Source organism: Crinia signifera, chromosome 19, assembly GCF_055691185.1.
Source record: "Crinia signifera chromosome 19, ASM5569118v1, whole genome shotgun sequence".
NCBI lineage: Eukaryota > Metazoa > Chordata > Amphibia > Anura > Myobatrachidae > Crinia > Crinia signifera.
Genome location: NC_139226.1, coordinates 63,397,878 through 63,413,454, shown reverse-complemented (window position 1 = coordinate 63,413,454; position 15,577 = coordinate 63,397,878). Strand labels below are relative to the sequence as shown.

Genomic DNA, 15,577 nt, shown 5'->3' with positions numbered 1-15,577 from the left:
CCCATCAGGGTGCTTGTACAATTAAAAATCGCATCGCATCGCATGCCATTTGCTGGCATGCAATGCTATGCGATATTTCATTGTACGAGCACTCCTGTTAATTTAACATGAATATCGCATCGCATCGCACACCACTAAGTATGCTATGAGATGGGCGCCGTGCTAGGAAACAAGTACCCTTCATCTTTATAAAGCAAGCTGGAATACAGTAGAGAACAGAATGAGTACAGTCAGTAACACTTTGACTTTATGACAAATACATAGCTGGAAGCTCTGCACGTCCATCTGCAGTGACAGGCTACACACAGTATGAGACTAACCAATCAGTACTGTACCAGATGAAGTAATATTCTTATTGAAATGTCATTCAACATATAGGATACTCCAAACAGACATGGTAGTTACTTTCCAGTGTTTTATTGTACAGGTTTGCTACGGGTTTATGCTCTGTCTGTTTACTACATATCTACATAAGCTATGCCTTCACCCATTTAGTTAACTTAAGTAATAATCCAAGATGCTGATGGTCTGAGAGCAGGTTTGGTGCCCTAGTCATAAATTCTGCCTACTGCCCCAACCCGCACCCCGCCATTTATACTCCTTTCACACCAGAAGCAAATTATCAGGTTAAAGATTTTCAACCTGGGAATTTGCTGAAAACTGTGGGGGTTTTTTTGGTGTGAAAGAGTCAACACGGGTCATAAATCCTGGCACTCCGACCCTGCTCTTGACCAGGGTTGGAGTGCAGTGATTTAAGACCCGTGTTGACCCTTTCACACCAAAGAAAACCCGGGTTTTTCAGCAAATTCCCGTGTTGAAAAGCTTTAATCCGGTAATCTGCGGGTGGTGTGAATTTGGGGTCAGGCTGCACCCAGCAAAATGACCCGGCACTCAAAAATGCTGTGTAATTGCTCGTTGGCCAGTGTGAAAGAGGTATGAGACAAAAGTGTGGATGTGGCAAAGCGAAAGACATGACATAGACCTTCTGAGAGTGTGAGAGAGAGAGAGAGAAAGAGAGAGTGTAAGGTTGGGTACAAACTTGTACTAACTCATCTGGCAGCGTGTTCTCCATACCCGCTGTTTGCCCATTGAGCTTTTAATCATCACCAGCTCTAGTGCATAGCATGATGCACCTATGCTGTTTTAACAGATGCTAACTGCCCATACACCCACCCTTAACATCTTGTGGGAAAGTTATGATCTCAGATACAGAAGAAGATAACTCGGAGGCCGTGTGGGTAGAGATAACTGATAAAAATAAAAAAAACATTAATAAAATTTTAATAGGGGTATGCTACAGACCGCCAAACGTGAATGATAGGGACGAGTCTCTACTCTTAAACCAAATCAAAAAATCGTCAGATCAGGGGCAGGTACTAATAATGGGGGATTTTAATTTACCAGATATTGACTGGAAAAATGAGACATGTAAATCATCTAAAAGTAGTGGGTTCCTAAGCTTGCTCAAAGATCAGTTTATCACTCAAACGGTAGAAGCTCCAACTCGTAATGGGGCACTATTGGACTTAGTATTAACAAATAACATAGATTTAGTTTCAAACACCAGAGTAATTGAACACCTAGGGAACAGTGACCACAACATGGTATCACTGGAAATCAACTTCCGTAAACCACAATATACAGGACCGGGTAAAGTACTAAACGTCAGAAAAGCTCATTTCAATTTAATCCGGGAAGCTCTAAAAGAAATTAAGTGGGGAGAGTTATTCGAAGGGAAGAATGCAGAGGAAATGTGGGATACATTTAAAAATGTGCTAGAATCACTAACTATTAAATACATCCCAAAAGTCAATAAAGGTAAATTCAACAAAAAAAAGCCACCATGGTTGGACAAAAAAGTAAGGACAGCGTTCAACAATAAAACAAAAGCGTTTAAATTCTATAAAAATAACGTAAATGAGGAGGCGTTCATCAAGTATAAAGAAACAAACAAAACTTGTAAAGAAGTAATCAAAGTAGCTAAAAGGGAAAATGAAGAGCGCATAGCCACAGAAAGCAAAACTAACCCCAAGACGTTTTTCAAGTACATAAACAGTAAGTGAATAATTAAAGAGAACATAGGCCCATTAACCGATATCAACGGTAAAAGTTTTGCAGAGGATAAAGGAAAAGCGGAACTGTTAAATAAGTTCTTCTCATCAGTGTTTACTAGGGGAGAGCAGATAGTGGAAAGCACAGATATCACAACTGGGACAAACAAACCGGATCTCAATATGGATCTCTTGACCGATGATATCATTTTGAGGCTCAGCAAAATAAAAACTAACAAATCACCAGGGCCAGATGGGATACATCCTAGGGTACTAATGGAATTAAGGGAGGAACTGGCGACCCCTCTATATTGCATTTTTGAAAATTCACTATCAACAGGTATGGTACCAAAAGACTGGAGAATAGCAGAGGTAGTGCCAATATTCAAAAAAGGAAAAAGGGATGACCCTGCAAATTACAGGCCCGTGAGCTTAACATCAATAGTGGGAAAAATATTTGAAGGAATTTTAAGGGATGGTATCCTGGAATATTTAGATCTTCATAGTTTACTTAGTATTAACCAACATGGGTTTGGGAAAAATCGTTTCTGCCAGACAAATTTACTAGGCTTCTATGAGGATGTCAGCAAAAACCTAGATAATGGAAAAGCAGTAGATGTGGTCTTCCTTTAATTTTGCAAAAGCTTTTGATACAGTACCACACATAAGGTTGATAAATAAAATGGAGGACCTGGGATTAGGGGCAAATATCTGTAGATGGGTAGGGAACTGGCTGTGTAATAGAGAACAAAGAGTGGTTGTGAACAGTGCAGTATCAACTATAATACCAGTACTAAGTGGAGTGCCACAGGCAGTGGCGTAGCTAAGTTTTGGGCGCCCCCCCGCCGTTAGGGGGGGTGCCCCCCCACCGCCGCCCTGCCAAGCACCCCTACCCCCCCCCCCGCCCCGCTGCCCATGCAAACCCCCCCCCCCAATCCCCCACAGCCTTACCTATCGCGCTGGTCCCGGCGGCTCCGTTCTTCTGCTGAGGACCACCACAAAATGGCCACCCCCATACAGCAGACAGTCTCAGAGAACTATGTGCTATATGGGGGCGGCCATTTTGTGGTGGTCCTCAGCAGAAGAACGGAGCCGCCGGGACCAGCGAGATAGGTAAGTCTGCGGGGGATTGGGGGGGGTTGAAACTATAGCACTGCAGCCCCCGACGCCCCCACATGCACAGCACCCCCCCCCCCCCGCGCAGGGGCTGTGGTGCTATAGTTACGCCGCTGGCCACAGGGTTCGGTACTGGGGCCCATCTTGTTTAACATATATATTAACGATATCGGGATGGGGATTCTCAGCAATGTATACATCTTTGCTGATGACACAAAAGGAGGATTGTGAACGTATTTCAAAATGATCTTAACAAGCTAGATGAGTGGGCTAAAAAGTGGATAAATGCAAGGTTATGCATCTCGGGAGACGTAACCAGTGTGCAAGTTACAACCTAAGCGGGGGGGGCATTAGGTACTTCAGCACTTGAAAAGTATCTAGGAGTTCATATAGATAATAAGCTGGGGTGCAGTGTTCAATGTCACATTGCAACAAAAAAGGCCAACAGAATTCTAGCATGTATTAAAAGGGGCATGGAAACTAGGGACTCAAAAGTGATTATGCCACTGTACAAAGCATTGGTTAGACCTCACCTTGAATATGGAGTACAGTTCTGGGCCCCACACTATAAAAAGGACATCATAGAATTGGAAAAAAAAAACAAAGAAGAGCAACAAAGCTTATTAGGGGAATGGAGAATTTGAGCTACGGGGAGAGATTAAGCAAGCTAGAACTATTTACACTAGAGAAGAGACGTTTAAGGGGGGACATGCTCAACATGTACAAATATATCAGGGGCCAATATAAGGAACTCTCAAGCACCCTTTTTACTGCAAGAAAGGAATCTAGGACACAAGGGCACGAATTTAGATTAGAGGAAAGAAAATTTCGTTCCCCAAAAGAAAAAATTTCTTTACGGTCAGAGCAGTCAAACTTTGGAACTCTCTTCCTGGAGAGCTGGTGTCGGCAGATACAATAAATACGTTCAAAATAAGGTTGGACAAGCATTTATTGGATAAAAACATCCAAGGGTACTAATAAGAATCATATTCTGTCTTTTACAAGGGATAAGCTATTAAAACGTAGGTTGAACTCGATGGACGCAAGTCTTTATTCAGCCTTATCTACTATGTAACTATGTAACCCAGCATGTATTGTATGCAGCCTGGACTGCTGGGAAGCCAGGCGGCTCCCTGGCAGTCAGTTACCATGGTATACCAAGCAAGGCTGCATGCGATAACTCGAATAAGTATATGGCCAGCTTTACCCCAATTTACCCCCTCCCCGCATCCCAACCCTAAAGGCCCCCATAAGGAAAAAAAAAAGCCCATACAAATGAATGGGCAGCCAGTGATTGGCTGAGCGCTATCTCAGCATGTCAGCAATTGGCTGAGAGAGCTGAGCCAATCACAGGCTGCCCATTAATTTTATTCCTTGCAGCAGTGACAGCTCCCTGCGTCGGCTCCCCCTGTCCGGCTCTTCGTTACCCTCGCCAGCATTAAATTAAAACCCTACCTAACCAACCTTAATTCTATCAGTTTAGATTCTGACGCCGATAGGAAGACAGTCAGAGACTTCTTAAATCAGCAATCGTGTGTATTTTGATTGCTGATTAATAAGTCTCTGAGTGCCTTCCTTTTTGGTGTATATGTGCAAAAGGTCTGCATACAATTTATCTTATGTGATCCTGCCGCCCCTGGAGCTTCCCTCCTGCTGGTAGGCAGTTAAGATATTGGATTCTCTGCCAGAGAATATGCCAGTGATGGCATATTCAATTTATACATTTAAAATGGGTTAGACAAATTTTCCAGAAAATAGTATCCAGCCACTCTGGTTTATAAGGAATATACGGTTACCTTATCCATGTCAGTTACACTGCAGGAGACCAGTTATTGGTTGAACTTGATGGACTAATGTCCTTTTTCAACCTTTTATGTATTATTTATAAGCACAGCAAGCAGGACTGTCATGGCTGTGCCCATCATGTGGTAGAATACTGGTATCCCATTGGTGGAGCAGTTGTCAGCTGGTACAGACTGTCATGGCGGTGCCCATCGGCCAGCACTGGAGACAGCAGGTAGTATGCTGGCCTGTTGTAGTCATCTGGGGGAATTTACTAAGATGTGAATTCTACTTCACATGGGAAGTTGCTTTGGGCAACCAATCAGATCCCGTCTACTATCTTCTAGAGGGTGCTAAATAATAAAAAGTAGTTTATGACTGGTTGCCCATAGCAACATCACATGGGAAGTAGAATTCCCATGTTAGTAAATTTCCCCCATCATCTGTTAATTACTCCAACTAATGACTTAAGGAACGCTGCAAGTTACGGGGAATATAAGTAATTTTCAGGAACAGAGTTGATGTAAGAACCTTGAATATTGAGGGATTAGGAGATCAAAATAAATCCAGCTTTGATATTATTCTTGGTTTCTTAACATAAAAATTCTGCCAAATATATCCTGGATTATCCAAATGTCGACCTAGGTCAGAAAGGTCTAGAAGTGTTTTAGGGGACCAGATGCAGTCTACATTATTAGAATTCTTTATGCACATTCACATCTGGGACAGATTAGGGTTTATTTGTCACTTTCCTCAAAATAAGGCATCTTAAGATAATGACTCAGGACTGTGCTTACAGCATACATTTGAAAGATGCTAGATGAGATAATAATGCTGCTGAGAGGGTATCATGCGCTGTCTAAGTGGGCGGGTCTAGCTCCACCTGCGGACATGCCGATTGGCGTTTATGGTTGTGTCCTGCAGTGGCAGGTGAAAATTGAATTGCTAAGTGCAGTTTGCTGCCAGAGGGGGTTTCTGGTGTGTGTAGTCCCCAAAAAATCACTGACTTACATTAGCTGACACACACACACATAGCTCAGTGGCAGCTAAGCCCACACACACACAAAACCACAAAACCACACACATACACACAAACACACGTGAGTTTATTTAATAACATAGACGTTTCATGGTACTTGATTAGTTTCACGGCGGCTGATATATCGGATGCGATATCGGCCGATACATCGTAGTGGATAGTGGGGTTATGCACAGGTAAAAAATAACATTGGATCTGCACCGCATACTAGTTTTATTTCACATGGGATGTTGCTATGGGTAACCAATAAGATTCTATATATTCTATTCTAGAAAGTGCTAAATAAAGAAGTAGATTCTGATTGGTTGCCCATAGCAACATCCCATCTGAAATAGAACTCCAATCTTAGTAAATAAACCCACAGTTATCAGTGGCAGGCTATGGGCACACAAACACAGTGGTCAGTTCCAGTATATGCATACACAGGGCTCAGTGGCAGCTTATGCACACACACACACACACACACACACACACGCACACACACACACAGTGGTTGTGCCAGCCTAATCACACAAACACCAGGGTCTGTACCAGTCTACACACACAAACACAGGAGTTGGTTGTAGCCTACGGACACACACACACAGTGGTCAAGAATCTCAATAAAATTTGTGATGTCAGAAACAGCATTAATGGGAGGTATGTCCACTTTGAATTAAATTCCTCCCATTGTTTGGGGTAATGAAACAAACTTCTTCTTTGAATACCGTGTTGCGTGCAAGTCCATTTTGTGTAAGGCTCTTTTTAGCACAGTGCATAGGTCATAGGTTTATAGTAGTACACATCTCAGTTACTACTCGCAAGTTACAACTGGATCGGCATAACTGGCGGTAATGTGGTGTTTACGTTAGGGCGTGTCAGGGGATGTGAGGCCTATGCTGAATTGGGGATACACAGAGATCAGTTTCCTTTCAGGTAAATTTATTACATCGGCCCACTGATAATGATGATGATGATGATGATGGCTAGCAGAACAAATGTATGGATAGAGGAAATGTGGGCACATATAGGTATATATCAGCATGTATCTCCATATAAGCAGTGGGAATATAACTGCAGCACATTTTTGTGCATTTCTGATTTTGGCCCCACAGAAAGTACAGCCAAAGAAGTATTCAATGAAAAAAATGGCTGAAAGAAATACAAAGCATTTAGAGAAATGTGTAGGAGGCAAGGTATTCTATAAAAGTACCTGACCCTCACCCTATTCAACATGCACTTTTCACCGTCTGTGAACAGTGAATGACAAATAATTTGCCGTCTGATAGTCTCCGCAATTCGCTGTGGTTTTTCAATGGGTTTTTCAATGTGATTCGCCGTGAGTGTATTCAATGAGAAGATGGCGGAATTGCTTTCTAAGTGATTTTCGCTGTGTGCCACCGTGTAGCAATCGCCATCTTTTCATGGTGAAGAGGAATGTGAACTTTTAAAATAATGTTTTTTTTTTTTTTTTAAATTTGGTGTAAAAAAATCAGGAATTTTATTCTGTGAAGGGGCATGCTATTTTTATTCATGTGCTTAATATATATATATATATATATTGCTTAATATATATATTTTTTTACACATAACAGCCAGCAGGGGGCAAGGAGCCGAGAGCCGCTCATTACATATTCATATATTCACTGATCCCGATCATTACATATGCAAGATCGGGAGCAGTGTTAGCGGCTCCTACCCGGTCCCCTGCTAGCTCTCCCGGGGGTCAGCTTGTGCTGCCTGGGACCCGGGGAGCTCTCCTCCCACCAACATACATTCTGGGGCAGGCAGGGAGACTCCATCTCCCTGCCTGCCACCGCCCCCGGCTCCCTGCGGGGTTAACATTCGCCATCAGGGGCAGCGAGCCCCTGCGGCATTGAATACTGTGTCAGCGAGGGCTGGCAGCGAAGGCTCCTAAACAGGATTCGCTGCAAAGCACAATAAAAGTCATTGAATACTGCCCAATGATTGTTCTGTTATCCTATTTTTCGGGAGAATAACATCATTGAATAAGAACATATTTCAAAGAAAAAACCATTGAAAAAAACATCTTACAGACATGGGATTGATCCAGGCCTAGGAGAGGTCCATCCAGGGCCGGCGCCACCACTAGGAAGCCTTAGGCATTTGCCTAGGGCGCCGGCGACTGGAGGGCGGCATTCTGGAGCAGCTCCCCCCACTTACCACTCCAGGTAAGCATCGCCTCAAAAGCCCCCCCTCCCCCAGGACTCGGCGGCCGCATCACTCCCTCCCCCCCGGGACCCGGCGGTGGCGGCTCCCCCAGGATGCAGTGGCCGCATTCCTCCGTCTCCCCCCTGGACTCGGCTGAGACCGCAGTACCCCCGCAGAGTCGGCGCACCACCCTCCCCCCCCCGGATTTGGTGGCAGCGCTAGCCGCTTCAAGCACCCCCCACACTCGGCGGTGGCCACTTGACCTCCCAAGCCATCACTCACCCCCTCCGCATATCACTCACCCCCCCCTCCGTGCGCAGGTGAGCGGGCGGGCGGGCAGGGGGGGGGGCGCACGCATCCCCCCACGCCTGGGGCGCTGCTGTGCGTTGCACCGGCCCTGGGTCCATCTCCGGACCAGGGTGAATCTTGAAGTCAACACGTGAGAGAGTTAAAGACAATATATAGACCAGGGGTGTCAAACTCAAATTCATCGGGGGCCGCATCAGCAGTTTGGTCAGCCTCAAAGGGCCGGTTGTATCTGTAGGACTATCTGTCCACTCTTTATTATCATAAATTATTGTCACTGCATTCAATTATTGTATACTCAGCAGTAGCATTTCCCTCCTGCTATTGCTGTGAGCTGCAGTGCATTAGGGCACACGCTGCCTGCACAGGGGGGCAGCACTCAGTCTTAGGGCATATGTCCTGCTTATTATCATGGGACACAGCAATTAATGATGGGCTGCAATGTCCCAGTGCACACACACACACATAGGCAGAGAGTTTGACACTTACCCGCTCTGATGCGTCCACTCCAGTCTGAGCTGCTCCACCACCAAGGACACAGCTGCGCTCTCACACAGGCACATTTCCCCCTCCCTCCTGTGAGTAGCGCTCCTCGCACTATCTATCCAGGAGTGGGGGGCAGCGTGCTCCCGGTCACTGTGCAGTGCACACTCAGCAGTAAGTGACCTGGAGCGCACAGCAGCAGCAGCACCATTCACCACGACGGACCTGCTCTTTCCTCTCTCTGGCTCCTATACAGCAGGTGGGAGCGGAGGAGGGGTTGACAACCGGCGGCACTGCGTTAGAGGGCAGACGTTCTCTGGCTTGTAGGCTGCCGCGCATGCGCTAAAGAGGCGGCTTTCTTGTTTAAAAAAAAAATCGAGAATAAAAGGTGAAGGCTGGCGGCGGCTGCGCGGGCCACATGAAGAGGTCTGGCGGCTGGATTTGGCCCGCGGGCGTTGTGTTTGACACCCCTGATATAGACTATTGTGGTCTCAGTCATTCCCAATCAGGTGCGCTGGTTCCTATTCTTATTTTTACTATTTGTAACAAAGGAGAAGGCATGTATTTGCCCACTCCTCTGTTGCCAGTACCTGGCAGGGTATTACAATCTGAACACTAGAGCGGCACATGCTCTATTGCGCATGCACAAATCTCCAGGGAAAAGTTGCAGTGGCCATTTTCCCACAGATCTCCTTACTGCGTATGTGTAAAATTCTGGGAAATGGGCACCACACCTGGAGATTTGTGCAGAGATGAGAGTCTCTGAAGAGGTGTGTATAGAAAAGTAGGTGCAGGGTGTGCGGTGTGAACATCTTTAGACTCAGGGGCCCGTGTACACTGGTTATTTATTTGGTATAGTTACCGTCACAAAAAAGTACATAATGTATGGGTATATTTATGGTAGTCTGAGGAATATTTAAGCAATGACATTTTTAGCTGCAGGAGCAGTGGCGGATTCAGGGGGGTTACCCGGGCACGTGCCCCCCTGTCCTTTTTTAGCTGAGGACCAGGGCTTTCCAACGAGCCCAGCCCCGTGTCTCTAGCCCCCCGGGAACCGGAGATATCACCTGGCAAACCTGTAACGTTTTTTCCCCATAGGATAATATGGGACCCATCAATTCCGACCCCCACCCGGTTCCGACGGCTGCCAGTTTCCGCCCTGGCATCACAGAAGCTTGTGGTTGACTTCATTCAATTCCAAATCGCTGGGCCTTCAATATGATACCAGGCTGGTCCAAATCGGTCAATCGGTTCCAGAGATATTGCGTGTAAACCGATTTTTTTATTTTTGAAATGTAATTTCATGGCTGTTCATGTTCTTTGAGGGCTTATTACTCTGGAACTAAACATTCCAGTTTCACTGGAACAAAATCATTCAAAGCCCACTCAAAAGTTCTTCAATATAATACTTGTCTCATGTAAATGGGTCAGTTGGTTCCGAAGATAAAGGTGGTTAAATGAGATAACTGGTTAAAGGGGGGAGGGGTGGTTTTATCTCCCCCTCACACCATAAAATGCAGGGACTAGGCTGGTGTAAAAGGGGCCCACCTGGGAATCCATTTTCTGGTGTGAAAGGGGTATTATTTCAAATAGCCAGGACCTGCAGTGCTCTGAATACAGCCAGGCTATGCCACTGTCAGTGGCTATCACTTCTGCTGTCCCCCATTTACCAGGAGCATGTATTCCCCCTTGGCAATGAGCATGTAATCCCACATGGCAACGAGCATGGAACCCTTGGCAATGAGCATGTAGAGAAGCAGCACTTATGTAGCATAATTTTTAATAGGCATTATATTGTTTGGCATAGCACATAATGGACATAATGGCGTGTAACTTGTAATGGACATTATGGTGTAAATGTTTAATGCGAGCCTTTGGTGGACAATGTCCCTGTTTATGAAGTGTATTGTGAATTTTGGCTTAATCTGTGTGGCATTTTGTGAATTCTGGCTCAATCCATGTGGCATTATGTGAATTTTGTCTCAATCCGTGTGGCATTATGTGAATTTTGGCTCAATCCATGTGGCATTATGGGATTTTTGGCTCAATCCGTGTGGCATTATGTGATTTTTTTCCCAATCCGTGTGGCATTATGTTAATTTTGGCTCAATCCGTGTGGCATTATGTGAATTTTGGCTCAATCCATGTGGCATTATTTGAATTTTGGCTCAATCCGTATGGCATTTTATGCATTTGGCTCAATCCATGTGGCATTATGTGAATTTTGACACAATCCATTTGGCATTATGTGAATTTTGGCTCAATCCGTGTGTGTTATTATGTAAATTTTGGCTCAATCCATGTGGCATTATGTGAATTTTGACACAATCCATGTGGCATTATTTGAATTTTGGCTCAATCCATGTGGCATTATGTCAATTTTGGCTCATTCCATTTGGCATCATGTGTAAGGGGGTCTAGTATTTTGTTGCATAATGTGTAGAAGTTGTATATGTAGTTGACACGCCCCCTGTTGAGTTGCCACACACCCTTTTCCGGAGCGCGCCTTCGGCGCGCGCACAACTACATCCTTCACTTTTGTCGCAATGGTGGGCCTGCGTACTTTAAATGCCAGGGCCTATTTTTAATTCCATTCCCACCCTCTCCTGCCGCTCTCTTAGCATGTACACTGGCACCACTAACACCGCCCCTCCCCCACCTAAACCCTTTTTTATCAGGGTGCCCCCCCTGTCATTTTATCCTGGATCCGCCCCTATGCAGGAGTTGAGTGAGGTTTCTTCATTGGAAAGTACAGGTTGACTATCCCTTATCCAAATATCCCTTATCCAAAATATCCCCTATCCATAGTTAACAGAATGCATTTTTTTTTTTGGGGGGGGGGGGGGGCTACTGGGGACTTCTGTAACTGGCACTACTGGGGACATGATAAGTAACTGCCAATAAATATGTGCAAGAAAATGATTGCTTGCCATTCAAATGCAGTGCCTGAGATAGGACACAAACTTTGTTTAATGTTTTCAAACCTTGTTTCATACACAAATCAAATATATTTGTGTGTATTTCATGTGTTTGACATAGATGCGATATACCTCAATTAAATCTTGGAAATTAAAAATGTTCCGTAATACAGAATAATCTGTTATCCAAAATTCTTCTGGTCTCGAGCATTTTGGATAAGGGATACTCAACCTGTATTGCATTCGAAGTCACTGCATAACACAAACCATTCATGTTGACTGCACGCAGAATTTGCTACTTTTACATTTTCTTTCTCTGTCCCATCTCTCCATTTACCATGAACCTTCATCCCCTACACTGTACTTAAGCTATAATGGAAACCCAGTAATAGGCCAGGATTTGCTTCTGTTCAGCCATCAAGATAACAATATAAATATATCACTCATCCTCAGAACTCACCAGCAAGTCAATGGAGGTCAATGTGTGGTTAGCATTCATAAGAGAGTAGGTCACTTGATAAACACCATCATTCGTTTCACTATTTCCATAGAAACCGATGCCAATGCCAGCACTGATGGGAGAAAAATAGAAGAATTACAAAAGTGTTGCTGTAAATCCCATGATAACATTCACAATGAATTAATTGACACTGTTTAAATGTCCCAATTAACTGGTAACTCAAATGGAATTCATAAGTGGATCTGCCTTGCATCTCTTAGGAATCCGTATCTGGGTCTGTCTTGCTCAGAATTCCTTTCTTAGCCTAAAAGCAAATTCTTAATTTGAAAAACTATTCGTCTATATTGTAGATAATGAATAAAATTGTGTGCAATTGTTATTATCAGTCATATACATAGTTTGTGTCTACTTAAAATATTGGTACAGCTTTTTGGGTTCTGTCATTGGCCAGACACTGGCCAATAAGATTCAGAAAGTGAGAGATTTGGTAAGAAATCTCCAGGTTTTTTAAAGCGGCAATCATTCACACTGCAAAATCAAACTGGTTTTGCAGTGTAAATGATTGCCGCTTTAAAAAAACCTGGAGATTTCTCACCAAATCTCTCAGTTTCTGAAACTCTCATCCTATTAAATCTCACCCATAATTTTATTCAGTATGGATGTTGCAAAAGTACACATTACATATATCAAAATACCGCTAATGTTATGGAGAACTGAAATCATAAACTGTGGTTTATAACCAGTAATGTACCTGCTTTAATTACAAACAACTAAATGCAAATCACACTTTACAAAATGTACCCTAATGGAAGGGGGCAGCTCAATGCCCACTGCCATCTAGTCACACACTACTGGCGCCCCTGAAGAAAGAGCAGAGGTTGAGTGAAATGGCTCCTGGATATCACATAAATCCCAGCGGCCAAGTTGGGGACTGTGAAACCCTGCAAGTGACTTCAGCAGCACCTCGGTGGGTGGCATTCAGGGGCAAACGCAGGATTTTCAGAAGGGGGTTTCCAGAGGGGCGGAGCAAAGCACGGAGATGGACACTTAGGTGACCCAGTATATGCCGGGTCAGTTAAAGTATTATAGATAGACCAAATGTATAATAATAATAATTATTATATATATATATATATATATATATATATATATATATATATATATATATATACATAACAGCAGTGTAGACCTCTTGGCATAGCAATGTATCCTCCAGTGGTAGGGGTAGGGGGTGCTATTAGCGGAAGCTTTGATGTCCCACAGGTGGTAGGGGGTATTATATCAACCGCTCAGCATGTAGGGCCTGGATCAGTAAGGAGAAGGGGCATTGGTCTGAATGAAGGAGCCCTGAAACATAACTTCCAGGGTGATAGAGGATGTTTAATATGCAGAGGAGGGGTGTATAGTGGAGTGGGCTTATTATTCATAATTTTCTGGTGGGAGGACAGCTTGCTTGACTGCAGATATCTCCAGTTCCCGGAAATAGATTTCTTAGCTTTTAATACAATTAAACACTACAGACTCCCACCTACCAAATGGTATTGGGCACTAGGGGATCAGAGTTCAGGAGGCAGAGCAATCTGCCAACGAGTATATAAAACTACATACCAGGTGTGTGGAGCTGGAGCAGTAACCAGCTGCTGGAAGGCTGATATCTCTGGTTGTAGGCATAGTAGAGACATGCTACTCTAAGTCAGATAGAAACTGAAATATCTGACTGGGAAGAGCAATTAACAGGCTTGGATGGGGACCACTGCTTTGAAGTCAGATATCTCCGGTTCCCCAAAGCCGATTTTTAAAATTATTGTACCCATGGAAAGAGGGGACCCTCAGCTTTCAGACTAGGGTCCTTAGATTCCTAGGGGGTTTCTGGGTACTCAGAACCCCCCCTGCCTGCGCTACTGCCATTGGCGGCAGCTGTGTATGTAGTGGGGAAATTGGAGACACAGCTGAATCATGCTGTACTCCGTTTTCAGTACCAGCGGTGTGCGTGATTCAGGGGGAGAGTGTGGGGGCCCCTAATGTGTGTCACCCCTCCTTGGATTCGGCAATGCTCACATGCACTATATATACACCAATGCTGATCCTCGGATACAAATGCAGCTGAAATACGCTCAACACTTATGTAAAGACGTTTAAAGTGTCTTCTAAAATTCAGCTCTAGCAACACCATTTATTATGGAAGAAAAATCTGTTCCCTGCAAAAACACAGACTCTATATAATATATATATATATATATATATATATATATATATATACACACTAAAGTACCACATAGCTACCCCAAAATCTTGACCTTATGTGAATACACATCTTCCATTTTTTCGATTTACTCCAGCCTCCTGAGTGCCATTATTCTCCGAGAGAAGGATAAGGTACAATACTCCAAAACATTCTGTTAATGGGACAGTTTTTGGTACTTGTTTCCTATCTGGGCGCCCGCTAAGTTAATTGCGCACCATGCTATTCTCCGTAGAGAAATCGGATCGCATCGCATCGTACACATACACGATATTGAACGATGCGATGCGATGCGATGCGATCCGATTCGATTTCCCATAGGAAACAATGTTAAATGGCTCAATTTAGCCAAATTATCATAGGAACAATAGTAAATGGGCCAAAAACACCCCTGAACATTGAAATGTCCCCCCAAAAGTAGTTGACGCCACCCCGCCATCAACGTGAACCCGAAGCGTGGCGAGCGCAGCGAGCCCGCGAGGGGCGGCGGTACGCGTCCTCCGACCTTTTCATGCCCTACTATCCACGTCGGCGTGGAGTGAGAATAGAATAGTGTGGCGAGCGCAGCGAGCCACCGAGCCCGAAGCGTGGCGAGCGCAGCGCGCCCCGCGAGGGGACGCGGATACCTTCACAGGTAAACGCGTCCCTTCGCGGGCTTCCCAGGTGTCCGCGTCGCCATGGACACCTGGGAAGCCCGCGAGGGGACAAGTATAACTGTGAAGGTATCCGCGTCCCCTCGCGGGGCTCGCTGCGCTCGCCACGCTTCGGGCTCGGTGGCTCGCTGCGCTCGCCACACTATTCTATTCTCACTCCACGCCCTAGTGGATAGTAGGGCATGAAAAGGTCGGAGGACGCGTACCGCCGCCCCTCGCGGGCTCGCTGCGCTCGCCACGCTTCGGGTTCACGTTGATGGCGGGGTGGCGTCAACTACTTTTGGGGGGACATTTCAATGTTCAGGGGTGTTTTTGGCCCATTTACTATTGTTCCTATGAGAATTTGGCTAAATTGAGCCATTTCACATTGTTTCCT

General features: G+C 44.8%; 1 protein-coding gene across 2 annotated transcripts in view; it reads right to left on the bottom strand.

Annotated features, from left to right (window-relative positions):
- TTYH1 (tweety family member 1) overlaps positions 1–15,577 on the bottom strand; it is a 154,139-nt gene that overhangs the window by 52,002 nt on the left and 86,560 nt on the right. For both annotated transcript variants that reach the window (XM_083162687.1, XM_083162689.1), the window contains exon 3: positions 12,307–12,418. In XM_083162687.1, the coding sequence (XP_083018813.1) occupies positions 12,307–12,418 (112 nt within the window). The remainder of the gene's footprint in view (positions 1–12,306; positions 12,419–15,577) is intronic.